Raw genomic sequence first — 26,577 nt, forward strand, 5'->3', positions numbered from 1 at the left:
GCTGCGTCGGCCTTCAGACCACTTCCGGTCGGTGACGTAGTTCCGCTTTGCTGGGCGCGCGGTGGACGGTCTGAAACGTAGAGCACGGCTTTCGCTGGGACTTCTCGGCCCCGGAGCCCGGCATGGCTTCCTCACGACCCTCCTCCACGGTACAGGTCTCATTCTGGCAGGGAGCGCTGAGGGGTGGGGGTCCCTGCGAAACAGGGCCGTTAGGGAACGGGCTACGGCGGTGGAGGGCCGAGGAGGAAGGCTGCAGTGTTTTCCTGATTCTTGAGTGCTTTCATCTGTTGTAGCTCATTTTCGCCTCTCACTACAGCTCCGAAATGTAAATATCTTTTCCGTCTGGTTCAGAAACGGAGCTCTGAAAGGGAGTAGAGTCTTGGCCAAGATTTATGACACTCTCGGAACTCTTTAATTGTAACGAGGCCTCCTAACTTAGTATCTACCGCTTCATGTCCGAAGCGTTTGAAATGTATGAACAGCTTTCTAACTTGTCCCCCGTACCATCGCGTTGGTTATTTAAGTTATCCTTGATATCCCCTGTGATGAGCAGTAATTCTGGAAGCAACCGTATGAGATAAACATGTTCGAGAGAAAACCTTTGATAGAAAAATCAGCTCGAGAAATTCACTAGTTTTATCCATCTCTTCCTGTCTACAGAACTTAAGTGATTAAGAGACTGGAACCACTCTCTCCCTCCACCCCCAGATCAAGGAAGACACATTTTAACTGGTGTCTGGTTTGTCCTTTGTGTGGGGGAAGAAATAGGTTTGCAGCTCTAAATAAGCTGCGTTCTGCTGGGAAACCTATTAGATTGCTAAGATTAAGCTTGAGGTTAATCTAGGTCTTTGTTTTAGCAGGCAACCAAAACTAAGGCACCAGATGACTTAGTGGCTCCTGTTGTGAAGAAACCACACATCTATTACGGAAGTTTGGAAGAGAAGGAGAGGGAGCGTCTGGCCAAAGGAGAATCTGGGCTTTTGGGAAAAGAAGGACTCAAAGCAGGAATTGAAGCAGGAAACATTAACATAACCTCTGGTAAGATGCAGATTGTGAGCACCTTTGGTGCTCAAATTTTCTGTAATAATTACCTGCCTCAACTTAAATATCACTAGTTTATGTCAAAAAATTTCAAATAATAAGCTTGCACCTATCGAAGGCCATATTCTCTGCCTACCTGACTTGGTATCATCATCCAGAGAACTTTTTCTTAAAGCTTTTTATACAGATTTTCTTCAGTGAATTCTTAGTAATTTTACTAGGAATTTATTCAGTGTGTATCTGGATTCAGAGTGATTCCCTTTGTGTTCTGGAGATCTAGTGTAGTTTTGGCGTTGGCTTGGAGCTACTGCGTTTCCTAATCTCCTCTTTTTCGTTTTCCAGTTGTTTTTCACCCAAAATGAAATTATCTCTTTTAAATTTTAAAATGGTAGCCATCTTTATTTTGAAAGCAATTAAACAATACAGAAATATATGAAGTAGAAAAACCTGTAATCTTTATTAATTGAAGCTGTATTTCAAGAACTTAATAAAGCTGTAAAAACACATTTTTTTTTACATAAATGAAACCACGATAAATTGCTTTGTAACCTGCATTTGTCATTCTGAATACTGTTAAAGGGGCTTTCCCGATGGCTCAGTGGGTAAAGAATTCACCTGCAATGCAGGAGACACAGAACACAAGATGGGTTTGATCACTGAGTGGGGAAGATCCCCTGGAAGAGGAAATGGCAACCTACTCCAATATTTCTTGCATGTAAAACCCCATGGACAGAGGGAACTGGTGGGCTACAGTCCACCAGGTCACAAAGAGTTGGAAACAAGTAAGCCAATAAGTATGCACACACTGTTGAGGGTATTTTTTCATGCCAGTAACTAGTAGTCTACTATATTTTTAAAATAAAATCATTCATGTTTGTCATAAATTCAGACAGTATGGAAGGGTATAAAAAGACTTCTCTGCAGATAGCACTTCTGTCAAGTTTCTCATCGACCCTCCCACACATTTTTTTTTTCTATACACATGTACTTTTGATGAGTTTTAAACCTTTTATGTTATTTTAAACATGACTGCATCACTGCTGTACTTCTCACTTCTCATCCAAATGCTTGTATTTTATGTGAGTTTTAAAACTAGCTACTAGATTATCCAAAAAGCCTGAATAATTATCATTTTCATGGTAATTATTTCCAGTTTACTGTTACATTTGTTAGTGTTCCTATACTGAGACTGTTTCAGAGAGTAGCTTTGGCAACTGTTAAAAAAATGTTTCTATTTTGCCATGGATAGAAAGCCTAGTTAACTTGTTAAAAGTGGTCTATAGTCTCATTGTCTCATGAAAGCTGTTTGTTTCTGTAAGTGTAAGTTGCCAAATGAAACAAGATGACTTGAACCAGTTTCTGGCCTTTAAAACCTCCTTTAGTTTTCTGTGTTTGGCATACTTTAATAAACTGAGAAACTAAAGTTTCTAACAGATTAGTTAACTGTCCCTAGAGGCAAGCAGACTCCAGTTGTAAGAGCTGCTTTCTCTCTCCCTAATTGAAGAAGGTCGGTGGTTATGCTGATGTTGCTTGTTCTATGTATTGAAGGTCGGTGGTTATGCTGATGTTGCTTGTTCTATGTATAGGAGAAGTGTTTGAAATTGAAGAGCACATCAGTGAGCGACAGGCTGAAGTGTTAGCAGAGTTTGAGAGAAGGAAGCGAGCCCGGCAAATCAACGTTTCCACAGATGACTCAGAGGTCAAGGCTTGCCTTAGAGCTTTGGGAGAACCCATCACACTTTTTGGAGAAGGTCCTGCTGAAAGAAGAGAAAGGTACCCTTTCTAAGTACTTGCTCTTTTTAAATCACAGGGTTATAGTTCCAGATTTTAGTTGTTGTTCAGTCACTAAGTCATGTCCAACTCTTTGTGACCCCATGAACTTCCCTGTCCTTCGCTGTCTCCCGGAGCTTGCTCAAACTCATGTCCATTGAGTCAGTGATGCCATCCACCTGTCTCATCCTGTCCTCTTCTCCTCCTGCCCCCTATCTTTCCCAGCATCAGGGTCTTTTCCAATGAGTTGGCTCTTCACATCAGGTGGCCAAAGTATTGGAGCTGCAGTTTCAGCATCAGTCCTTCCAGTGAATTTTCAGGGTTGATTTCCTTTAGGATTGACTGGTTTGATCTCCTTGCTGTCCAACGGACTCTCAAGAGTCTTCTCCGACCCCACAGTTCAAAAGCATCAATTCTTCGGTACTCTGCCTTCTTTATGGTCCACATCCATACATGACTACTGGAAAAACATAACCTTGACTGTACTGATCTTTTTCGGCAAAGTGATATCTCTGCTTTTTAATACACTGTCTAGGTTTGTCATAGTTTTTCTTCCAAGGAGCAGATATCTTTTAATTTCATGGCTGCAGTCACCATCCACATTGATTTTGAAGCCCAAGAAAAGGAAATCTGACACTTTGCACTTTTCCCCTATCTATTTGCCATGAAGTGATTCAACCAGATGCCATAATGTTCATTTTTTGAATGTTTAGTTGAAGCCAGCTTTTTTCACTCTCGTTCACTTTCATCAAGAGGCTCTTTAGTTCCTCTTCACTTTCTGCCATTATTTACTTGGTATTTGTAGCTAAAACTTTAATAGAATGTCTCACATAATGTTGACAGAATGTCTTATTAAGTTGTGTGAATATGATTTAGTCCATAATCTAAGTCTTAGGCCAGTCTATTCTCCACTACTAATTTTTCTTTATAAACTGTGAAGATGTTAACATGTTCCCTCCCCTTCCTCTCCTTAGTGTGTAGTTTTGAGTTGGGTAAAATTTGTCACTCAACTCTGAAAATTTAAACAGCAAATGCATTTTTTGTCATTAACATAAAACATGATGGTAAGTGTTTTTTGGATGTTATTGAAAAGAGGTACTGTCCTCAGATAATGCTACTCTTGTGATTCTGAAGTTCCAAAATCTCTCAGTGACAGGCTAGTCGTGTGCAGTTAGGAGGATGTGACCTGCCTGCCTCTTCAGGACTTGGGGCTCAACTATTCCTCACTTACTACATTCACCCTCTTGAGGCCCTTACCACTGTTCAACCCAGCGCAGACTGACTGACCACTGCCGCATTGACATGGCTGTTCATTAAGGTCATCAGCTCATCTTTGCTGAGAAGAGCCCTAGTACACTGCCAACTATTCCATCCTTCAAACACTCCCTTTCCTTGGCTCCCATAAAACCCAGTCCTCCTGGTTTTCCTCCTGTTTCTTTAGCTAATTCTTCTAAACCTCGTTTTCCCCCTGTGTAACCTTTATAAACTGCTGTTGTTTGTCCTTGTCCTACACCAACCATGAGGGATCAGATCCATTCCCATGGCATGGTTCATATGGAGTTTATATGGACTCCCATGGCATGGAGTCTGATGACTCCCAGGTCTCTGTAGCCTAGGTACTTTATAGTGTCAAATTTGACATCTCTAAGTTGTTGTTGTTGTTCAGTCACCAAATCATGTCTGACTCTTTGCAACCCCAGGGACTGCAGCACACCAGGTCTCCCTGTACCTCACCACCTCCTGGAGTTTGCCCAAGTTCATGTCCATTGAATTGATGTGCCATCCTACCATCTCATCCTCTGTTGCCCTCTTCTCCTGCTATCTTCAGTCTTTCCCAGCCTCATGGTCTCTTCCAGTTAGTTGGCTGTTTTCATCAGGTGGCCAGAGTATGGAGCTTCAGCTTCAGCATCAGTCCTTCCAATGAATATTCAGGGTTGATTTCCTTTGGGATTGACTGGTTTGATCTCCTTGCTATCCAAGGGACTCTCAAGAGCCTTCTCCAGCACCACAGTTTGAAAGCATCAGTTCTTCAGCACTCTGCCTTCTTTATGGTCCAATTCTCACGTGCGTACGTGACTACTGGAAACACCATAACTGTGACTGTATGGACCTTTTTCAGCTAAGTGGTATCTCTGCTTTTTAATAGACTGTCTAGGTTTATCATTGCTTTCCTTTGAAGAAGCAATCATCTTTAATTTCATGGCTACAGTCACCATCCGCAGTGATTTTCCTCATCCCAAGAAGAGGAAATTTGTCTCTGCTTCCACCTTTTCCTCTTTTGTTTGCCATGAAGTGTTAAGACCAGAGGCCGAAAGAGCGCAGGGTTTGAAAGATGGCGGATGACGTGGACCAGCAACAAACGACCAACGCTGTGGAAGAGCCCCTGGATCTCATCCGGCTCAGCCTGGACGAGCGCATCTATGTGAAGATGAGAAACGACAGAGAGCTTCGAGGCAGGTTACATGCTTATGATCAACATTTAAATATGATATTGGGCGATGTGGAAGAAACTGTGACAACTATAGAAATTGATGAAGAAACATATGAAGAGATACATAAATCAACAAAATGGAATATTCTGATGCTCTTTGTACGGGGAGACGGTGTTGTGCTAGTTGCCCCGCCATTGAGAGTTGGCTGAAATGGAGAATTTATCCCGTGTGGAAGATGGGCTATACAGTGTGAGTGCCTCTTTGAATGTGGAAGATATTCAAAAGAGAGACCAACGTACATCTTGATACTAAGAAATAACCAAGAATTCTTCCACTCCTGAAATAAGTTGATTTGTAGATAACTCACAAATTCTTCAGCTAAACAGCATTTTTATTTTTCTCCAACCCTTCCAATAAATGTGATCGCCGCGATACAAAAAAAAAAAAAAAAGACCAGAGGCCATCTAATTAGATTTTTTAATATTGAGTTTCAGGCCGACTTTTTCACTCTCTCTTTCACCCTCATCAAGAAGCTCTTTAGTTCCTCCTCGCTTTCTGCCATTAGAGTGGTATCATCTGCATATCTGAGGTTGTTGATATTTCTCCAAGCAATCTTGATTCCAACTTGTGAGTCATCCAGCCTGGCATTTCCATGATGTACTCTAAATATAAGTTAAATAAGCGGAATGACAGTATACGGCCTTGTCATACTCCTTTCTTAATTTTGAACCAGTCATTTTTTCCATATAAGGTTCTAACTGTTGTTTTCTTGACTCGCATATAGGTTTCTCAGGTGACAGGTAAGATGGTCTGGTATTCACATCTCTTTAAGAGTTTTTCACAGTGTGATCCACACAGTCAAAGGTTTTTGCATAGTCAGTGAAACAGAAGTAGATGTTTTTCTGTAATTCCTTTGCTTTCTCTATGATCAGTGAATGTTGGCGGTTTGGTCTCTGGTTCCTCTGCCTTTTCTAAACCCAGCGTGTACATCTGGAAGTTTCCATTCAAGTACTGCTGAAGCCTAGCTTAAAGGATTTTGAGCATAACCTTACTAGCATGGGAAGTGAGTGCAATTGTCTGGTAGTTTGAACGTTCTTTAGTACTGCCCTTCTTAGGAATTAGGATGAAGATTGACCTTTTTCAGTCCTGTGGCCATTGCTGGGTTTTCCCAAATTTGCTGACATACTGAATGCAGCACTTTAATAGCATCATCTTTTAGGATATGAAATAGCTCAGCTGGAATTCCATCACCTCCACTAGCTTTATTGGCAGCAGTGCTTCGGAAGGCCCGCATGATTTCACACTCCATGATGTTTGGCTCTAGGTGAGTGACCACACCATCATGGCTATCCAGATCATTAAGATCTTTTTTGTACGGTTCTTCTGTGTATTCTTGCCACCTTTTCTTGATCCCTTCTGCTTCTATTAGGTCTCTACTGTTTCTGTCCATTATTGTGCCCATCTTTGCATGAATTATTCCTTTGATATCTCCAGTTTTCTTGAAGAGATCTCTAGTCATTCCCCTTCTGTTTTCCTCTGTTTCTTCTCATTGTTCGTTGAAGAAGGCCTTCTCTCTCCCTGCTAGTCTCTGGAACTCTGCATTCAGTTGGGTATACCTTTCCCTTTCTCCCTTGCTTTTCACTTCTCTTCTTTCCTCAGCTATTTGTAAGGCTTTGTCAGACAACCACTTTGCCTTCTTGCATTTCTTTTCCTTTGGGATGGTTTTAGTCAGTGCCTCATGTACAGTATTGTGAACCTCTGTCCATAGTTCTTCAGACACTCTGTTTACCAGATCTAATCCCTTGAATCTGTTTGTTACCTCCGCTGTATGATCATGGAGGATTTGATTTAGGTCGTATCTGAATGGCTTAGTGGTTTTCCTTGCTTTCTTTAGTTTAAACCTGAATTTTGCTATAAGGAGCTGATGATCTGAGCCACAGTCAGCTCCAGGTCTTTTTTTTGCTGAGTGGATAGAGCTGCTCCATTTTCGACTGCAAAGAATAAAATCAGTCTGACATTTGGTGATGTCCACATGTAAAGTTGTCCCTTGTGTTGTTGGAAAACGGTGTTTACTATGACCAGTGTATTCTTTTGGCAGAATTGTGTTAGCCTTTGTCCTACTTCATTTTGTACTCTAAGGCCAATCTTGCCTGTTACTCCAAGTATCTCGTGACTTGCTGCTTTTGCATTACAATCCCCTGTGATTAACAGGACATTTTTTGTGGTGTTAGTTCTAGAAGGTCTTATAGGTCTTCATAGAACTGGTTAGCTTCAACTTCTTGGGCATCAGTGGCTGGGGCTTAAACTTGGGTTACTGTGATGTTGAATGGTTTGCCTTGGAAATGAACTGAGATCATTCTGTCATTTTTCAGATTGTACCCAAGTACTGCATTTCAGACTCTTTTATTGACTATGATGGCTACTCCATTTCTTCTAAGGGATTCTTGCCCACAGTAGTAGATTTAATGGTCATCTGAATTAAATTTGCCCATTCCCATCCATTTTAGTTCACTGATTCCTAAGATGTCGATGTTTATTCTTTCCATCTCCTGCTTGACCACTTCCAATTTACCTTTATTTGTGGACCTACGTTGAATGAAATTAAAAGACGCTTACTCCTTGGAAGAAAAGTTATGACCAACCTAGACAGCATGTTAAAAAACAGAGACATTACTTTGCCAACAAAGGTCCATCTAGTCAAGGCTATGGTTTTTCCAGTAGTCATGTATGGATGTGAGGGTTGGACTCTAAAGCAAGGTGAGCGCCGAAGAATTGATGCTTTTGAACTGTGGTGTTGGAGAAGACTCTTGAGAGTCCCTTGGACTGCAAGGAGTTCCAACCAGTCCATCCTAAAGGAGATCAGTCCTGAATATTCACGGGAAGGACTGATGCTGAAGCTGAAACTCCAATCCTTTGGCCACCTGATGCGAAGAACTGACTCACTTGAAAAGACCCTGAGGCTGGGAAAGATTGAGGGCAGGAGGAGAAGGGGACGACAGAGGATGCGATGGTTGGATGGCATCACTGACTCAATGGACATGAGTTTGAGTAAACTCTGGGAGTTGATGATGGACAGGGAGGCCTGGTGTGCTGCAGTCTATGGGGTCACGACTGAGCAACTAAACTGAACTGATGTGGAACTCATCTATTTTCCATCTTTTTCCTATTCTCCTTGCAAATAATGCAACCATTCATACAGTTTTCAGTTAAAAACCTGCCTCACCTTCTGTGTAACACATCAGCAAAATCTTGTTTATTCTACTTCTGAAATGTACCTCCAGCATGTCCTCTTTTCTCTCCTTCCACTAGTTTCAAATTTAGACTATTGTAATAACCCCAGATGTGCTGTATTAATTGTTTGCTTAAAATCCTACAGTGTCTCTTACTAAACTTAGAGTAAAAAACTCCTAACATGCTCTTCATCCTTACCTTGTACCACTCTTCCCCAGTTTACTAGACTTAGTAGCCATAATGGTCCTCCTGGGATACTCGAGCTTTTTTTTCTTTCGACTTAATTTTCCTTTTTCTGTTCCCCTCTCTTGCCTTTTGTGTTGTGATTTAGTCGCTAAGTTGTGTCTGACTCTTGTGACCCTATGGACTGTAGACTGCCAGGCTCCTCTGTCCACGGATTTTCTAGGCAAGATACTGGAGCTCTTGCCTTTTAGAGCTTTTTAATTCTTTTGGTTGCAGCTTAAATACCACCTCCTTAAAGAAGTCCTTCCTAACCTCTGATCCCTGGTAAAGTAGCCCCGACATGATGCTCTGTCATGGTACGTTACTTTGTTAATAGCCTTGCAAAGGATATACTTTTACTGTTTGTTGTTTGTGTCCCTTAGGTGAATGTCTTGAGTCTCCCCACTGTCTTACTCAGTCCATTAAGACTCAAGTGGGAGGATACCACAGTGTACTGAGTTCCCGCCTTTGTTCTTCCCTCTTTAATCCATTCTCCATACTTTTCCAGGAGTCTTTCTCAAATGTTAACCCTCCTCACCATGGCATTAGGAGCGCATTGTGACCTGGTCCCTACTTAGATTCGCAGCCATTTCTCTCACTCAGCCTTTCCCAGTAGCTCATGCTTCAGCCATACTGAACTGTTTTGATTCCAGGCTCAACATGCTTTTCTTGCCTCCAGACCTTCACATTTGTTGAACCCTCTGCCTTAGCTGTCCTTTCCGAACATTCTTGACCTATGACCTGATTGGTTGAGGTCTCAGTTTAGAGAGCATCTCCTCCATAAGGCCTTCCCTGCTTCCCTCCAAGTCTAGGTTGTTTACTCATGATTCCCCTTAGCACCCTGTGAAGTCAAGGGCTGTTTCTTAGTCATTTTTTATACTGTGTGTCAAGAGTATCCAGCACACTGTGGCACTGAGTGAAGTAAGGGGAAGGTCTTACTTTACCTTATCTCAACTCTATTTAAATTCTGATCTTTTTTGTTACAGGTTAAGAAATATCCTCTCAGTGGTTGGTACTGATGCCTTAAAAAAGACCAAAAAAGATGATGAGAAATCAAAGAAGTCCAAAGAAGAGGTAAAATACGTCCTTGGCTGCATAGTGTAAGCATGCTGGAAACAAGGGGGCAGTTCTCTTGTTTTCTGTTTGCCTAGGATGAGGGGCAGAGCAGGGGTTGGCGACTGCTGCTCAGGAATAGTTGTTGGCAGTTGTTTGTGGTTCCTTTGTAGATATAAGTGGAGGTAAGCGAGTTTCCCATTTCAGGAAAGAAGCACAGCATTCCTCATTTCCCTTTTAAAAAGGAACCAGAAACCATCCAGTAAGAACTCATAGAAAGAAACACAGCAGAAAGTGCATATACCGTATTTCATCATATTATACTGAACTAGTTCACCTGTTTTCTGGGCCGTTACAGTAGGGGGTTGATAACTGTGAAAGAGGCAGAGATGCTTCAGACTTGACATTTCTGCTCTACTTAACTTTCAGTATCAGCAGACCTGGTACCATGAAGGACCAAACAGCCTGAAGGTTGCCAGACTGTGGATTGCTAATTATTCACTGCCCAGGTAAGGAGAAATCTGAGGAGGAAGAAGCATGCTTCTTGTTTCCTCTCAGGGACTGAGGATCTGCTTTATAAGGACTGTGGTTGGTAGTGGAAGTGGAGTGGCACAGAGCCTTCTGTGGACCTTGCTTCCAGCCTGTTTGCCCAGGGCGGTGATGTTTTCTGCGTTACAGGGCAGTGAAACGCTTGGAAGAGGCCCGTCTCCATAAAGAGATCCCTGAGACAGCCAGAACCTCCCAGGTGCAGGAGCTGCACAAATCTCTCCGAGTAAGATGCTCTCAGCGACTGCCCAATGTCTTAAAGATTTCTGCAGTATTCATTAAATGTTCTACCTTGGCCCGCCTCTAACAAATAAAAGCAGCTGTACATCTTCTTCTTTGCTTGCACTGTTGCTGCTTGGGAGGACCCATCAGTTAAGGTGGCAGGGAACCTACTGTACTTTGTACTAGGCAGAGGCCTATGGTTCCTGTGCTTTAATTCTCCCTTCTAGTATGTTAGACTGTACTTTAGATCTTGCCATGGCTTTCTGGTTTATATTTAGCTGACAGAGAAGCTAGCGACACAGACTTTCCATGACAGCATGGGGGAGTTTCAGATAAGCCTTGACTCTGTTCATTCATTCATTTGTAGAAGTGTCTCCTGACAAAAAAGGAGGGGTGGGAATCCTAGGCTGGGTTAAAACTGAAAAGGTTTTTTTTTTTTTTAATGGTGGAAAAGCCAAGAAAGTCTTGGTTTAGCATTTAATGATTCCTTGTTTGTCTTTTTTTTAAGTCTTTGAATAATTTCTGCAGTCAGATTGGGGATGATCGGCCTATCTCCTACTGTCACTTTAGTCCCGATTCCAAAATGCTGGCCACAGCTTGTTGGTAAGTCCCATTTTACAGTGTTTTGTTTTGTTTTGTTTTCCCTAAATGGGGTTCTGGGGGAAAAGTCAACATTTGTTTTATAAGCCCATTTCTTGGCTTCCCTGGTGGCTCAGCTGGTAAAGAATCCACCTGCATTGTGGGAAACCTGTGTTCAATCCCTGGGTTGGGAAGATCCCCTGGAGAAGGGAAAGGCTGCCCACTCCAATATTGTGGCCTTGAGAATTCCATGGACTCTATAGTCCATGGGGTCGCAAAGAGTCGGACACGACCGAGCTATTTTCAGAAAAAAGGTGAAAAACAAATAGAAGGCCATTGCTACCCCATTTTCCCCTGCTACTCATGATCACATCAAACTAGAGATGGTGATGCACACCCATTGTAGTTTATAATAGAGCTTTCAGTTAGCATGTGTCAGTCATATTTTTGGCATTAGTATCATTTTGGAGCAGATATATTAATACAGGGAGTTTATAGATTAACTATACACACCTTGATACAGCTTTTCCTTTTTAGTTATGTGACCTAAGCAAGATACTTCATCTCTGTAAGCTTCAGTTTCTCTATCTGTAAAGTAAAGCAGATTACCATTTTTGTGTTTATTCTGTTTGCCATCACATGTGCAAAAAACTTTTAAGATATGAAAACTTTGTTGTTTTGTTCTGTTCAGTTATTTAGTTGTTCTTGTGGGACATTGTCATCTAGTGAGGGGCAATCTTCCTTACATTGTATACACAGAAGCTACTTAACTAGGCAGAAATCGAGACTGCGATTCAGGAGAAAACCAAGGACCTTCATAGATCCATCCACCTCTTCAAGCCTCAGCTCTCTTTATTATAAAGTAGAAATGACTCACTTTGTTGTGCAGCAGAAACTGACACAACATTGTAAATCGTCTATGCTCCAATTTAAAAAGTTAATTACAGAAAATAAAATGAATACACAAGTAAAGTAGAAATGATCATTCCTGTCTTATGTACCTCACAAGTCTGTTATAAGGATCATTTGAGATGATAGATATGAAGGTAATTTGTTGGAATTTTTCAAAATAAAGCAGTTTTTTAATTTAATTACTTTGTAAGTAGTACTATGCTATTCATATTTAAGGAGCTAGTATCATTATTAATATTACAGTTAGATAGTTTAATTTGTCCTACTTTCCCTAGAAATTGGTCCAAAAGTTAAGGCGAAGAGCAACTTGTGCTATAATATTTATAGTCCAGTAAAGGCCTTTGCATCAGACCTGGCTGTAGCTTTCTTACATAACCCTTCAAATGATAAGTCTTTTCTATTTTATCTGCCACTGTAACAGTTTTGGGGGGGTAAGAAGAAATTGTCCTTTAGTAGTGTTACCAAGATACCTTTTCCTTCCCAGACCAACCCTGGCTGAGATGCTTTCCTTTGTATTTGATAGGAGTGGGCTTTGCAAGCTCTGGTCTGTTCCCGATTGCAACCTCCTTCACACTCTTCGAGGTGGGTTAGACTCTTACCTAAATCTTGGTCTTTTTCCCAATTTGAACTCTATCAAGCAGTATAACTCTTAAAGTTCTACCAGACACTCAAACCCAGTACACACATGATTAATTATTGATATTATCTGACTTGGTTTGGTTTTCTTTGACTGCAAGGCTGAATGATAATGACGTCCTATGCATATTTCTCTCTCATGTCCGGCCCCACTCTGGCATTTACAGTCTCTAAACCAAGAAACATTTTTTGTGTGTTTAGCTTTTTTTTTAATGTAATTTATACGTTAGTTTAAATTTTAAAATTTCAATTTTTTAGTAGAATAACTACTTTAATACTTTACAGGTTCACGTTTTCTGAAATGTGTATATATAATATTCCTCATTGTGTATATTTACACTTAAGTTATAACAGGACAGCAGCCCTTTAATTTTCATCTCTTACACTCCTTTAGGCCATAACACAAATGTGGGAGCGATTGTATTCCATCCCAAATCCACTGTCTCTTTGGACCAAAAAGATGTCAATCTGGCCTCTTGTGCTGCTGATGGTTCTGTGAAGCTTTGGAGCCTTGACAGGTGAATATTACTGTTCTGTTCACATGGCAGTCACTAGAGTAAATAGTTGATTGGTTGGCCCTAGGGACCTAGAACTCTGTACCTTGGTTTTTGCCTCTAATATAGTGACTGCTGTTTCCTGGCTCCAGTTATTCTGGAATGATCCATTATACCTGCCATGCAATAGATTGGCATTGGAGAAATGCGCTATTTGGTAGATTGACTGAAAATAATACTCCAGACAGCACATTGGTTCTTAGCAAACAGCCAGAGGGGAGAGAAAGAAGGTTATGTCTAGCAGTATTGCCAAGGAAGTGATGTCTCCTCCCAATATCGTTATCCTTTACCTAAACCATATTTTCCAGTTACAACAGGTTTGTTTATTGTAATGTGTTTGTGATTATTTATTGTTTTCCAACAAATAGTTAGAAATATGCATATTGTTGCCTAAAAGACTTCTGAATTCAGTTGCTTAGTTTTCCTTCTTTGGGAAAGCACATGAGGCTTTTGTTCTAGGATTTTATGAGGAGCTAATTAGTGTCTCTACTCCGCTAGACAGGATCTTACCTGTGAGCACAGCAGGTTTTAATTGGCTTTGGTAATACCTAGCAATATTTGTTCCCCTAGGGCTTTGATGAGTTCTGTGTATGCGCATTAACAGTGTTCCCTCTTTAATTGCCCTCTTTAGGGTTTGTGTTTATTTCCTTTCACTGGTGTTTCAGATCTTCTTTCTGCTGTTGCTGGTAGTAGAATTTAATGGCCACTGAGAGGAAACAAAGCCTCTGTTTAGGAGTTCTTCTTTCATGTGGATCCTTGAACAAGCTGAAGTTTGAGATAAAATTATCTGTAATCCACTTGCACCAGAACTGTTTGATATCGCCCTCATCTCTATCAAAGTATGTTTCTTTCTAGAATCTCACCAGTCCTTTGGTTCAGAGAAATTATTTTGCTTGTAGGTTGAAGTATCTTTTATTTTTCTCTTAATCTTAAGTGGTGTAGAATTAAGAGTTTGTTGACATAGTGAATTGAAATAGAAGGACAGTGTTTACTGAAGTGCTATGGCATCTGCTTCTGGTTCATTGACTACGCTAAAGCCTTTGACTGTATGAATCAACAAATTGTGGAAAATTCTGAAAGAGATGGGAATAGCAGACCACTTGACCTGCCTTCTATGAAACCTGTATGCAGGTCAAGAAGCAACAGTTAGAACTGGACATGGAACAACAGACTGATCAAAATTTGGAAAGGAGTACATCAAGGCTATATATTGTCACCCTGCTTATTTGACTTACATGCAGAGTACATCATGAGAAATGCCAAGCTGGATGAAGCACAAGCCAGAATCAAGATTGCCGTGAGAAGTATCAATAACCTCAGATATGCAGATGACACCACCTTTATGGGAAAAAGCGAAGAGGAACTAAAGAGCCTCTTGATGAAAAGTGAAAGAAGAGAGAGAAAAAGCTGGCTTAGAACTCACATTGAAAAAACAAAGATCATGGCATCCAGTCCCATCACTTCATGGCAAATAGATGGGGAAACAGTGCAAACAGTGACAGACTTTATTTTCTTGGGCTCCAAAATCACTGTAGATGTCAACTTCAACCATGAAATTAAGACACTTGCCTCTTGGAAGAGCAATAACAAACCTAGATAGCATATTAAAAAGCAGAGGCGTCACTTTGCTAACAGAGGTATGTATAATCAAAGCTATGGTTTTTCCAGTAGTCATTTATGGATGTGAGAGTTGGACCATAAAGAAGTCTGAGCACCGAAGAATTGATGCTTTTGAATTGTGGTGTTGGAGAAAACTCTTGAGAGTCCCTTGAACTGCAAGGATATCAAATCAGTCAATCCTAAAGGATATCAACCCTGAATATTCAGTGGAAGGACTGATGCTGAAGCTCCAATACTTTGGCCACCTGAGGAGAAGAACTGACTCACTGGAAAATACCCTGATGCTGCGAAAGATTGAAAGCAGAAGGGGACGACAGAGGATGAGATGGTTGGTTGGTATCATTGACTCAATGGACATGAGTTTGAGCAAGCTCCAGGAGATGGTGAAGGACAGGGAGGCCTGGCGCGCTGCAGTCCATGGAGCCGCAAAGAGTAGCACACAACTGGCGACTGAACAACCAGAAATGGGCAGTTCCCCCTGTGGACGCATGTAATAGTCCCGAAGCTTTTATAACCTTGGGAGGTGATTAGATTATCATTGGCCCTAAAATTTTAACAAATTACAAGTTACAATTTGGCCTGTCAACCCATGCAGAATGTATGCCTGTATGCTCAACAATTCAAAAAAAATTCAGTGAATATTTGCATGACTGTAAAATGGTTTACTTAGAATATTTGGTTCCTTTTCAGTGATGAACCGGTGGCAGATATTGAAGGCCACACGGTGCGTGTGGCCCGGGTAATGTGGCATCCATCAGGACGTTTCTTAGGTACCACCTGGTAAGCCATCCTCTCATTCTGTCCATACAGGCCTGTGGCACCTTGTTAACCCTTTATGGATAACTGCCAAGTAAATTTTTGGAGTAGAGATCTTCAAGTAATATTTTCTTGGACTGCAATGAATCAGAATCAAAAAAGACTATATGATACAGTGTAAGGCTAAGTGTATTTGGCTTTAAATTGCAGTTAATCTGAAATTTCAGTCACTAATTGCCAGAAAGCTAGAGTTTTTCCCTCTTCTCTTTCTTGGCCAATACTAGAAGTGCATTTTTGGTTGAGGGGGGCGGTGGGGTGGGTTATACGTTGTATTATAACTTCACTGCTTACAGATCAGTCTCTTTTCTTGGTTCTATAAATTAAGTGAGGCCTGAATCTATTAAGGAAGTTTTTGAGATACAATTTACACACAGTGAACTGGATTTAAGTGTATAATTTAGTCAGTCTTGACAAATGCATACATTCACATGACCCACATCCCTGTTGTTGGAGGTCCAAGGGAACAAAAAGTGCCCACCAGACTGAGACGTCATCTTTTTTTTGTTTTAATTTTGGTTGCACTGAGTCTTCGTTGCTGCTTATGGGCTTTCTCTAGTTGTGATGAACGGGGGCTGCTTTTGTTGTAGCACACATGCTTCTCATTGCAGTGGCTTCTCTTGTTGCTGACTAAGCTCAGGCTCTAGGCTCGCAGGCTCAGTACTTGTGGCGCACAGGCTCAGTACTTGTGGCGCACAGGCTCAGTACTTGCGGCGCACAGGCTCAGTACTTGCGGCGCACAGGCTCAGTACTTGCGGCGCACAGGCTCAGTACTTGCGGCGCACAGGCTCAGTACTTGTGGCGCACAGGCTCAGTACTTGTGGCGCACAGGCTCAGTACTTGTGGCGCACAGGCTCAGTACTTGTGGCGCACAGGCTCAGTACTTGTGGCGCACAGGCTCAGTACTTGTGGCGCATGGGTGGCCCACGTCATGTGGAGTCATCCCGGACCAGGGACTGAACCCATGTCCCCTGCATTGGCAGGCGGATTCTTATCCACCGTACCACAAGGGATGTTCCTGAGAAGCATCTTGAGATGAATAATCAAGGCAGACAACTCCATCCATATAACCAGTGGATCAGTTTATTATAGGGTCACTTACAGGGTGGAATCTGGCAGTCAGCAATCCTGAAGCATTCACAGCTGCAGTCTGCACCTTCAAGAGGCCATTGTGGCAATTTTATAGTTAACCTAGGGTATGGGGGTCTGTGCTTGGAAGCAGGAAGTACATTCCTAAGTCAAGATTTATGAATGGGTAACCAGTAGGTGCTGGGAATACACAGCAAAGGTCTTCATTGTTTGAGGACTAACAGGGCATGGAGGTCTCCTGGTCCTAATGGTTGTTAAACAATATCTATTAACCATTAATAAAAGCCCTTGACAATAGAAAGTGATTTACCACAGTACCATTCTGGGTGGGGTCAGCAGGAGGATAGGAAGAACTGTACGGGCCCAAGACGGCATCAGTTCTGCTCACAGCCATGCACTTGTTGATAGAACACTTGCATCACCCCAGAAAGTTCCCTCATGCCTTTCCCAGCCAACTCCCCTTTCCAGAACAACCCCTGCCCTGATTTCTGTGACCATAAATTAATTCTGTCTGTTCATACCTTATAAACTCATTTGTGTCTGGGTTCTTTTACTCAGCACAACATTTTTAAGATTCATTCTTGTCGTTGCATATATCAGTAGTTCCTTTTTATTGCTGAGAAGTATTCAGTTGCATAACTGCCAGTTTATCCATTCTCCCATTGGTGGACACTTGGGCTGTTTCCAACTTTTGGCTGGTAAGAATAAAGCTACTATACGTACTCTTGTCCAGTACTTTTTGTGGACCTATTTGTCTTTCCTTTCTCTTGAATAAATACCTTGGAATGCAATTGCAAGGTTATAGGATAGATTATATTTAACTTTTAAAACTTCCAAGTGGTTTTCCATAGTGTTGGTATCATTCTACATTCCCAGCATTCTAGTGTTGTTGTTTCTTTTTTTTTTACATCCTTGCAACATTTGGCATTGCCAGTCTCATCATTTTGCCCAATCTTGCAACTATGTAGTGAAATCTCATGGTTTCAGTTTTTATTACTCTGATGACTGTTGATGTTGAGTCATATGCTTATTGAGCCTTTGTGTATTTTCTTTTGTTCAGTGTTCAGATGCTTTACCCATTTTTTAATTGAGAATTTTTTATTTATTTTATCTTTATTTCCCTATATAGTACAGTTTTCTCATCATTTATTGAGATTTTCACTATTGAAATTGCTTTGGTGGCCTCAGTGAAAATCATTTGACCATGTATATGTGGGCCTATTTGTATACTCTCTATTCTGTTATATTCTGTTGATCTATTTGTGATTGATTATATCCTCAATATTCAATTTAGGACCCAGTAAATACTCAGTGAATGGAAGGACATAACAGTGAAATCGGGGAAGAAAGTAGACAACAGAGTCTTTGTTCTGGGCCATTCTCAGGGAATTCGCCACTGAGGTAGCTTTTTAGGCATAGGCAGTCCACAGTTTCCCATTTAGCACCCAAGACAGATACGCTTAGTTGTGGAGACATTATTTATGCCAGAAAAGAATTTGTTAATATGGTTGTATGAGTAGTTTCAGAAATATAACTTGAGCTACAACTATTTACAGCACTTGGTACATTGAAGCACTTTGTACACTTTGAGTATCTGCTGGTTGATTGTTAGCTTGACTTTTTAAGCTATGACCGATCATGGCGCTTATGGGATTTGGAAGCTCAGGAGGAGATCCTGCATCAGGAGGGCCACAGCATGGGCGTGTACGACATCGCCTTCCATCAAGATGGCTCTTTGGCTGGCACCGGGTAAGGCTTCTTCCACATAGCCGGGGCAGCTCAGTCATCTCACCTCTGACATCTGCCTGCTTCCACAGAGAACTGGGTTCAAAGTACTCATTCATGAATTGTTTTGTCAGGGGACTGGATGCATTTGGTCGAGTTTGGGACCTGCGCACAGGACGTTGTATCATGTTCCTAGAAGGTCACCTGAAGGAAATATATGGAATAAATTTCTCCCCCAATGGGTAAATAAGCTCACAAAATGAGGGGTGCACTGGGTTGTTGGTCAGAAAGTGCTCTGTGTTTCTCACTTCATCGCTATATCTGATCCACAGCTACCACATTGCAACTGGCAGTGGTGACAACACCTGCAAAGTGTGGGACCTTCGACAGCGACGTTGTGTCTATACCATTCCTGCCCATCAGAACTTAGTGACAGGTGTCAAATTTGAGCGTAAGTTTTCCTTCTGTTGTAAGCCTAACTACAAGACAGACAGACTGCATTTGCGTGGAATGCAGGCCAGGTGTTAGCTTAACTTGAAAGGGGAACATGAGAGAATTTGGACCCTGTTGAAGGAACAAATGATAATTTCCTTCCCTCGACCACCCTTTCAGACAGAACTATGACTGCATACTTCTTGTTGCTAGGAAGTGAAGATTCCTGTGCATATTTTATTTTCCATGGAAGGTCCAAGCACTTAATTCTTAATATTATTCTGCATAGGTTGTCTGTCAGGGAAAGAGGCAAAAGACCCTAATAACGTTATTTGTTTCCCTAAGTCTGTCTGTAGTTGTCCTCTGTTTTGTAGAGGCCTAGTAGACATGCAGATTGGAGTGTTGGCATTGTGTGAATGCTGAAATACCATCTTTTTCAAAATAGTATATTCTAGTAGATTTGGGGACTTCCCAGGTGGCACAGCGGTAAAGAATCCACCTGCCAGTGCACGAGATGCAAGAGGCATGGGTTTGATCCCTGGGTTGGGAAGATCCTCTGGAGGAGAAAATAGCAACCCACTCCAGTATTGATTGCTTTAGATTTTTTTTCCCCCCTCATGTGGCATGTGGGATCTTAGTTTCCCAACCAGGGGTCAAACCCATGCCCCCTGCAGTGGAGGCATGGAGTCTTAACCACTGGGATGCCAGGGAAGTAACCCACTCTAATATTCTTGCCTGGGAAATTCCATGGACAGAGGAGCCTGACGGGCTACAGTCCATGGGGTCACAAAGAGTCGGCCACGACTGAGCACACACCTGGCAGATCTGGGTTCTTTTATTTTCTTACACTCTTCTGAATATGTCAATTCCTGAAGTAGTTCCTGTTCTCTTTTGTAGCTATCCATGGGAATTTCTTGCTCACTGGTGCCTATGATAACACAGCCAAGATCTGGACTCACCCAGGCTGGTCCCCTCTGAAGACTCTGGCCGGCCATGAAGGCAAAGTGATGGGCCTAGACATTTCCTCTGATGGGCAGCTCATAGCCACTTGCTCCTACGACAGGACCTTCAAGCTCTGGATGGCTGAGTAGGCGGGACCGTTGAGGAAGGACTCGAGCCTCACTCTCCCTTTAGAGCCATTTTCAAAAGAAAGGAATTGATGTGTTTTGTTCTATCATGTATTTTGCCAACTACCATGTATATAGATCCTCAAAAGAATTGAATTTCTGTCTCAGCACCCACTTGAGGCGAGCAGCCCAGTCCCTGGGAGCTGGTCAACCTCTTCCATGGTTGAAAAATTTTAGTTTTCATCTTCAAGCCCCTCCATGAACTTTGTAGACATTGTTTTTATTAATCTTTTGTTGGAATGTCCTCTTGCTTCCCTCAGAGCACTCAGGATTTTTACTTCTTGAAGCCTGGCTTTCCATTACATGGTACATGTTTCAGGACTCCATGTGACCCAGAGAGCAAGATGGCTGTGCTCTGTGCAGGAAGCCCTCAGGTAGAGAGGCACATCTCACTGTGCGCTGGCTGAGCAGTGCCTGACAGAGCGAACCCTGAGAGTGGAAGGCGAAGACGCAGACCACAGCTGTGTCCCGGGTTACGCAGTAGAGGTTTGACCTCATCCTCTTGAGTTCACTTGGAATGCCAGCTGCATCGGGAAGTTCAGAAGTGAGCATCTGCCTCTTCAGAAGATGTCTTCCATTTTGCTTTGAAGTTTGGCATCCTTTGTGTTACCCCAAAGCTAGGCCATTGTGTCAAGATTCAATGAAATTTTTAGAAAGCAAACATGATGTCTCTGTTGTGCAAGTTCTTTTCTGTTGGTTATTTATATGTACCCTTCATGTGGAGATAACTCTGGAAAAAAAATCCCTAATGGGTATTCCTAAACATAAACTTTTTTTTATTACACATTTGCTACAGAGTAAAATCCTATTTAAAAAACTGTCCTAAAGAATTATTTTGTATAGTGAAGCATTTCCTGAGTCCCAGCCATTGGTCCACAGAGATCCCTTTTCTTAAGTTTGGGATATAACAAATGATCTCAAGTATGGCTTATTCCAGTTCCATCTCCTTAGTAAGCATTCTGTCAGTCATTTATAACCAAGTGGTTGCACATCCTGTGTACCTCTGGAGCTTCTGGATTATCAGCTCTGCCTTCCATTGGGCACTTCATCCTGTGTACCTCTGGGGCTTCTGGATTATCAGCTCTGCCTTCCATTGGGCACTTCACTGTTTTCACTGTCTAACTATTAATGGGCTCTATTTCCTCCATAGTTGTGATGGTTTAGTTGCAAAGTTATATCTGACTCTTGCAACCCTATGGACTAGCCCACCAGGCTCTTCTATCCATGAGATTCTCCTGGCAAGAATACTGGAGTGGGTTGCCATTTCCTCCATAGTTAAGCCATGAAAAATTGTTTTTTTCATAACTACCTTCATAGTGTGTTGAAACTAATAATGAACCTTAATATATTAGCAGGCAGTTTTTAAATATAGTGTGCTCAAGATTTTCTCAAAGTGAAATTTTACTATCATTCAAACTTGTCTTCTTTTTGGGGGGTTCCAAGTGATTTAGAAGTAGCAACTGAGTGAAAATATTTCATCAAAGCCTTTGGCAAAAGAAATGTCTTGTGGAATATACATTTCCTCACTGGAAATATTGTTAGAAAGCCTTTGGCTGAGGAGCGTATGCTAAGTATGGCATTTCATGATACTGGTGAGGTAAACACTACCGCCATCACTTACGAGGACACTTGTGTCTGGACACCGCCAGGCAACACTCAGGCATCTTGTTTAATCCTCACAGTCTCACTAGTTAATTATTCTTGCCTTTTTTACAAACAGAACTGCAGTTCAAAGAAGTAACTTGCTTCAGATTACCTAATTAGTAAGTGGTAGAGTCTGGTCTCTGTGACCTTAGAAGAGGTTTCACAGGACTTGAGTATGTTGGCAAGACTGACGAGACCAAAAAAAAAACCAGTCCAGCCAGCACCGCCTGTTCCCTGTACAAAGCCTGAACTTTTTAACCGCTCTACCTTGTAATTATTTGTTTATTTTTTACTTGCATTTATTTTTTTGGCAGCATTTATCCCCAGACCATTACGTTTTTGTTTCTCCATTTTCTTCTGGGGTATGTTTTTCTTCTGTGCCACCTCCTCTTCCAGTTTAGGAACAATCCCCTTTTTCAGTGAGAATTTCTGTCCTTTTTTCAGTGTGGCAGGGACAGTGAGGGTCATCTCAGTGTGGCAGGGAGAGCTGGATTGGGTGAACCCACCATGAGCTCTGTAAATCCTGCGCCACCTCTCGGGCTTTGTTCACCTGGATGTGCTCAGTGGCCAGAGCATCTGCATCTAAGCCCTTCAGTTCAGCATTGCTCTCTGCATCTTTGAGCATGTACAGTAAAAACTCAGCCCTCTGGACCACCGACCCTGCGTCCAGCCCCCGTTTGGCCTGAGCACACCTACAAACTCTACCATTGTGATGACAGAATGGCATGGCACGCATTCTGTAAAGGGACATCCTTCAGATACTTGGTGGCTTTTCAGATACGCATACCCTAAATGGCCTGGACCGTTTCACAAGTGTTCTTAAAGCGAACACGTGAAGATTTTGAACCTCTTGATTTGTATGATTTTGTGGGGGTTTCTGGGTCAACTGAATAGCAAACCATTTTTAGAAGTCACCTTCTTTCCCCTGGCTGGCAGCGCGGAGGCTGCATGATGCCTGGAGTTACTGGACAAGACGTGAACCAGCAGGAGTCTGTCAGAGCGCTGGCCGCCTTTCTCAAAAAGCCCAGGAAGCTGAAAGTCCCTGAATGGGTGGACACTGTCAAGCTGGCCAAGCATAAAGAGCTCACTTCCTACAATGAGAACTGATTCTACACACGAGCTGCTTCCACTGCACAGCACCTGTACCTCCAGGGGCGCTGGGCTTGGCCCCCCGACCACGATCTCTGGGGGGCGTCAGAGGAATGGCGTCATGCCCAGCCACTTCAGCAGAGGTTCCAAGAGTGTGGCCCATTGGGTCCTCCAAGCCCTGGAGGGGCTGAAAATGGTGTAAAAGGACCAAGATGGGGGCTGCAAACTGACATCTCAGGAAAAAGATCTGGACAGAATCGCCAGACAGGTGGCAGCTGCCAACAAGCAGCATTAGAGCAAACGATGCTGGGTTAAAGAATTGCCTCATTCCTTAAAAAAAAGTCACCTCAGGTCACTTACTGGAAAAGCCTGTTTCACCTTTTATACCACATCACTGCATCTCTTACTCTGACTTCATGCCAAAGGGAGTTAATTTCATCACTTGTACCTGTGAACTTATAAGGAGCCTGCAGTGTTATTCAACAGGAAACTATTTGCATTTTGGGTCAGATGATGCTTTGTTCTGTAGAAGTGTCTTCAGCATTGCAGCATGTCTTAGCATCCCTGACCTCTGAGTACCAACAGCCAGAAACAAAACTCACCCCTGCATTGAAGGACCAAAGATTTCTAAATGTGCTCTAGAAGGATGGCACTGCCCAGTGTTAGAACCATTAATATTAAATGTGAAAACAGAAGATGCTGCAGTGTTATGTATAACCTTCCCTATTCCAAAACACTCAAAGCTGAGTCTTGCTTGGTGAATCAGCCACTCCAAGAGTAGAAGCTCTGTTTTGACTGAAAGGCCTCTACCACATGCTAGCTGGGTGACCTTGAACAAGGCAGCTAAACTTGGGGAGCCTCAGTTTCATCTGTGAAATGGGGTGAGACCTCCTGAACTCGGGAGCAGTAGGCCCTAGTACAGAGGCACGTGTTCCTTCCTGAGCTTCCCCCAGCTCCTCTCTCTGTTCCTCATGGCTCTGAGAACATGAGCTCGTTGCCTAATTTACCCGCCACAAGGTTAAGAAGCAAGAATGTGTAAAGAAATGAAGTCAGTGGGGAGAAGTGTGGAGTTCCAGCTTTAGTGTAATTACCTGATGGCGCAAATGGAGAGGTAGATGCTAGTCCCCTGGCAGGATATGAAGGCGGCTTTCCAATTTCGTAATGGAGAACTTTTCCTTCACAGTGGAGCTTAAGGCTTTGGTGTTGCTAAACATGAAGTCTGCATGTCTTGGCAATTTGGGAATATCTTATACATTAAGACCCATAAGAATTTATAGAAGCTACCTTCATTAAACTCACAAAATGTTATATAGAGCAAATGAAACCAACTCAGTTTCTGGCCTCTGAAAGCTTATTCTACAAATTCCTCCCTCCCCAAAACAAAATGTTGTCATTTTGTGATGGTGTTCTAATTTGCTTTGAGGTGGTTTCAGAGACCTGAGTCACCAGGTAGTATTAAAAGTGGGGAAACAGGGTGGGGGGTCCAGGAAGGGGAACACATGTAAACCCATGGCTGATTCATGTCAATGTATGGCAAAAACTATTACAATATTGTAAAGTAATTAGCCCCCAACTAAAATAAATAAATTTATAAAAAAAAAAAAAAGTGGGGAAACAGAAGTCAGGGTTTTAGATACTGCAGAGGTGGCAACTGGCAGTCAAGCAGCATCCAAATTCTATCCAGTTTTCCTTTGTCCCTAGATGCTGTCATACAAAATAAAAACCAGGGTCCCCTGGCTGTGTCGCCTGGGATGGGAGCTAAGGCTTTTAATCTCTCCCGAGTTTCTGCCTTACCTCCTTTTATTTTTTGGCTGCTCCTCATGGCATGTGGAACCTTAGTTCCCTAGCAGTGGACTCGGGATGTCCTAACCACTGGTCTACCAGAGAATTCCCTGTCTTACTTCTTTTTTTTTTAAACATAATTTTATTTATTTTTGCCTGCACTGGGTCTTCGTTGCTTTGCGAGGCCTTTCTCTAGTTGCAGTGAACGGGGGCTTCTCACTGCAGTGGCTTCTCTTGTTGCCAAGCTCAGGGTCTAGGCACACAGCCTCCATAGTTGCAGCTTAGCTGCTCCTTGGCATGTGGTATCTTACCCGACCAGAGATCAAACCTGTGTCCCCTGCATTGGCAGGCGGATTCTTATGCACTGTGCCACGATGGATGCTCTGTGCCTTACCTCTTAAGGCCGGAATTACAGTGGTAGAAGGAAGGGAATCAGAACTCTACCCTGCACCTACGAGGAGGAATAAGAATCTTTTCCTCCAAATCCCAGATTTCTTTTGATCCACTGACTGGTTTCTTTTCCCTTTAAACTTTTATGCTCTTAACACTCCATAAACCACATACTAACAAGAGGCCATCGTGAACAAGAAGCAACTGAGTGGGCCTGCCCTCCTTATTGATAAGGACTCTGCCACTCCTGGTTAATCCTACCCTTCTCTCCCCCTAGTTCTGACAGAGGACCAGCCAACGGGTTGTTGAATAGTGAATAAATTAATGAATGCAGGCCATTTTTACCGGGACTGGTGGCAAGATAGCCAAAGAGAAAACTGAAAGAAGACAAACACACTTGTTCCCAATTGAAGTTCACTCCCAGATTTTTTTTAGCAACAAATAGTAAAAAGAGCAACTCAAAAAACAAAACAAAACAAAAATTGTGAACTGAGTTCAAAGCAGCTCCAGTAAGAAATGCAACCTGCTATTTGGGCTGGACAGGTTCCTGGGTACCCTCATCCAGCCTTTTGGCACAACTTGCTTCTGGCTCTATAATTACAGGTCTGCTTCTCTACCCTTCCGTGAACCACAGTTCACACCCAGAGGTCTCTTCACATCTTCCCCCGGTCCGTTACCTTTCAGAGGTTCTCATTATAGTAGGACTCTGTTGCTAGAAGCAGATGCACAGCCTAGCCGACCCCCGGATTGTAAAAATGAACAATACTACGAAGGAAGGCCAACCCCAAGTGGCACTCCGCAGTCCCCATACCCAGCAGCAGCCAGGAAGGGTTTGGTTCTTCGTCTGGAACAGACGATCACCCCACCCCCCAGAAAAATCGTCTGGTGCAAAAGAGGGAGAAGATGAACAACCCGGTACCGCAGAGGATGACCGCCATCATGTAGGCAAAGATCCGGAAGTGCGGGTTGCGGAAACACTCCCGCAGAGAAGAATGGCTGGGGATGGGGATTGGCCTGGCGCTAGGGCCCACGTCCTGTGGGTGCCCAGCCTGACTCCCAGGCTCAGGGCCCAGGTCCAGCGTGTAGACCCGGGGCTGGCGCAGGAAGTAGCGGCTCTTGGGCTGGTCCTTGAGACAGAGCTGGTGGCCTTCCAGGATGATGTGGTGGGGCTCCAGGCGGAGCAGGGTGAGCACGGCGGTATCCGTGGGCAAGTCAGTGACAGGCTGTCCGGAGGCCAGCATGGTGGGGTGGCGACACAGCGGGCACAGCAAGCGGCGCTGCGTCGGAGTCACCAGGCTGATGTGGGCCAGGCATTCCACGCAGAAGGAGTGGCAGCAGTCCAGCACTTTGGGGGTGTGGAATGTGTTGTTGAAGGGGTTCCAGCAGACAGGGCACTCGGGCTCCCGGCCCTGCTGCTCTGCCATCCTCAGACCAGACACTGGGGGGTCTGACAGGAGACGTCCTGGCAGAAAAGGAGCAAAGGAACACCCCTTAATCTCCGTGCCCGTGCTTGGCCCTAGGCTGTGTCTTAAGGGTTGTTGAAAGGCATTATCACCCACATTTATTTCGCAGATGAAACTGAAACTTACATTCAAAAAGATGAAGTGAAATGAGCTTATCTATAAAACTGAAGTAGATGTAGAAACAAACTTGTGGTTCTGAGGGGGT

The 26,577-nt window shown here is 42.9% G+C and overlaps 2 protein-coding genes and 2 pseudogenes across 10 annotated transcripts; 3 read left to right on the forward strand and 1 right to left on the reverse strand.

Moving 5' to 3' along the window:
* Window positions 1-49: 49 nt before the first annotated feature.
* Window positions 50-20,665, forward strand: PRPF4 (pre-mRNA splicing tri-snRNP complex factor PRPF4). 8 transcript variants are annotated; one of them, XM_081527449.1, is made up of 14 exons: window positions 50-155; window positions 861-1,038; window positions 2,628-2,814; window positions 9,683-9,770; window positions 10,179-10,258; window positions 10,428-10,521; window positions 11,026-11,120; window positions 12,532-12,590; window positions 13,039-13,162; window positions 15,509-15,598; window positions 18,347-18,469; window positions 18,580-18,687; window positions 18,778-18,896; window positions 19,775-20,665. In XM_081527449.1, exons 1-14 carry the CDS (start codon window positions 123-125, stop codon window positions 19,966-19,968), a joined length of 1,572 nt encoding a protein of 523 aa, XP_081383575.1. In that variant the 5' UTR covers window positions 50-122; the 3' UTR covers window positions 19,969-20,665. The 8 variants fall into 8 exon arrangements, with proteins under 8 accessions (XP_081383575.1, XP_081383596.1, XP_081383586.1 ...); XM_081527470.1 differs by having other exon boundaries at window positions 2,631-2,814; XM_081527460.1 differs by having other exon boundaries at window positions 50-149; window positions 858-1,038.
* LOC145520655 (U6 snRNA-associated Sm-like protein LSm3 pseudogene) lies at window positions 5,137-5,661 on the forward strand (annotated as a pseudogene). The gene has a single exon (XR_014064698.1). The product of XR_014064698.1 is annotated as a U6 snRNA-associated Sm-like protein LSm3 pseudogene (transcript).
* Window positions 20,666-22,572: 1,907 nt separating the features above from the next.
* LOC145539318 (small ribosomal subunit protein eS19 pseudogene) lies at window positions 22,573-23,032 on the forward strand (annotated as a pseudogene).
* Window positions 23,033-25,766: 2,734 nt separating this feature from the next.
* Window positions 25,767-26,333, reverse strand: RNF183 (ring finger protein 183). The gene has a single exon (XM_081575039.1). The coding sequence runs from the start codon at window positions 26,331-26,333 to the stop codon at window positions 25,767-25,769; it is 567 nt and encodes a 188-aa protein (XP_081431165.1).
* Window positions 26,334-26,577: the final 244 nt, after the last annotated feature.

Source organism: Giraffa tippelskirchi, chromosome 1 (genome assembly GCF_054371585.1).
Source record: "Giraffa tippelskirchi isolate mGirTip1 chromosome 1, T2T-mGirTip1v1.2.pri, whole genome shotgun sequence".
NCBI lineage: Eukaryota > Metazoa > Chordata > Mammalia > Artiodactyla > Giraffidae > Giraffa > Giraffa tippelskirchi.

Coding starts and splice junctions, on each gene's coding strand:
- RNF183 (XM_081575039.1), bottom strand. CDS start 26,333: ATGGCAGAGCAGCAGGGCCGGGAGCCCGAGTGCCCTGTCTGCTGGAAC.
- PRPF4 (XM_081527449.1), top strand. CDS start 123: ATGGCTTCCTCACGACCCTCCTCCACGGTACAG. Junction 18,470..18,579: donor GGCTCTTTGGCTGGCACCGG/GTAAGGCTTCTT, acceptor TTGTTTTGTCAG/GGGACTGGATGCATTTGGTC. Junction 18,897..19,774: donor GACAGGTGTCAAATTTGAGC/GTAAGTTTTCCT, acceptor TCTCTTTTGTAG/CTATCCATGGGAATTTCTTG.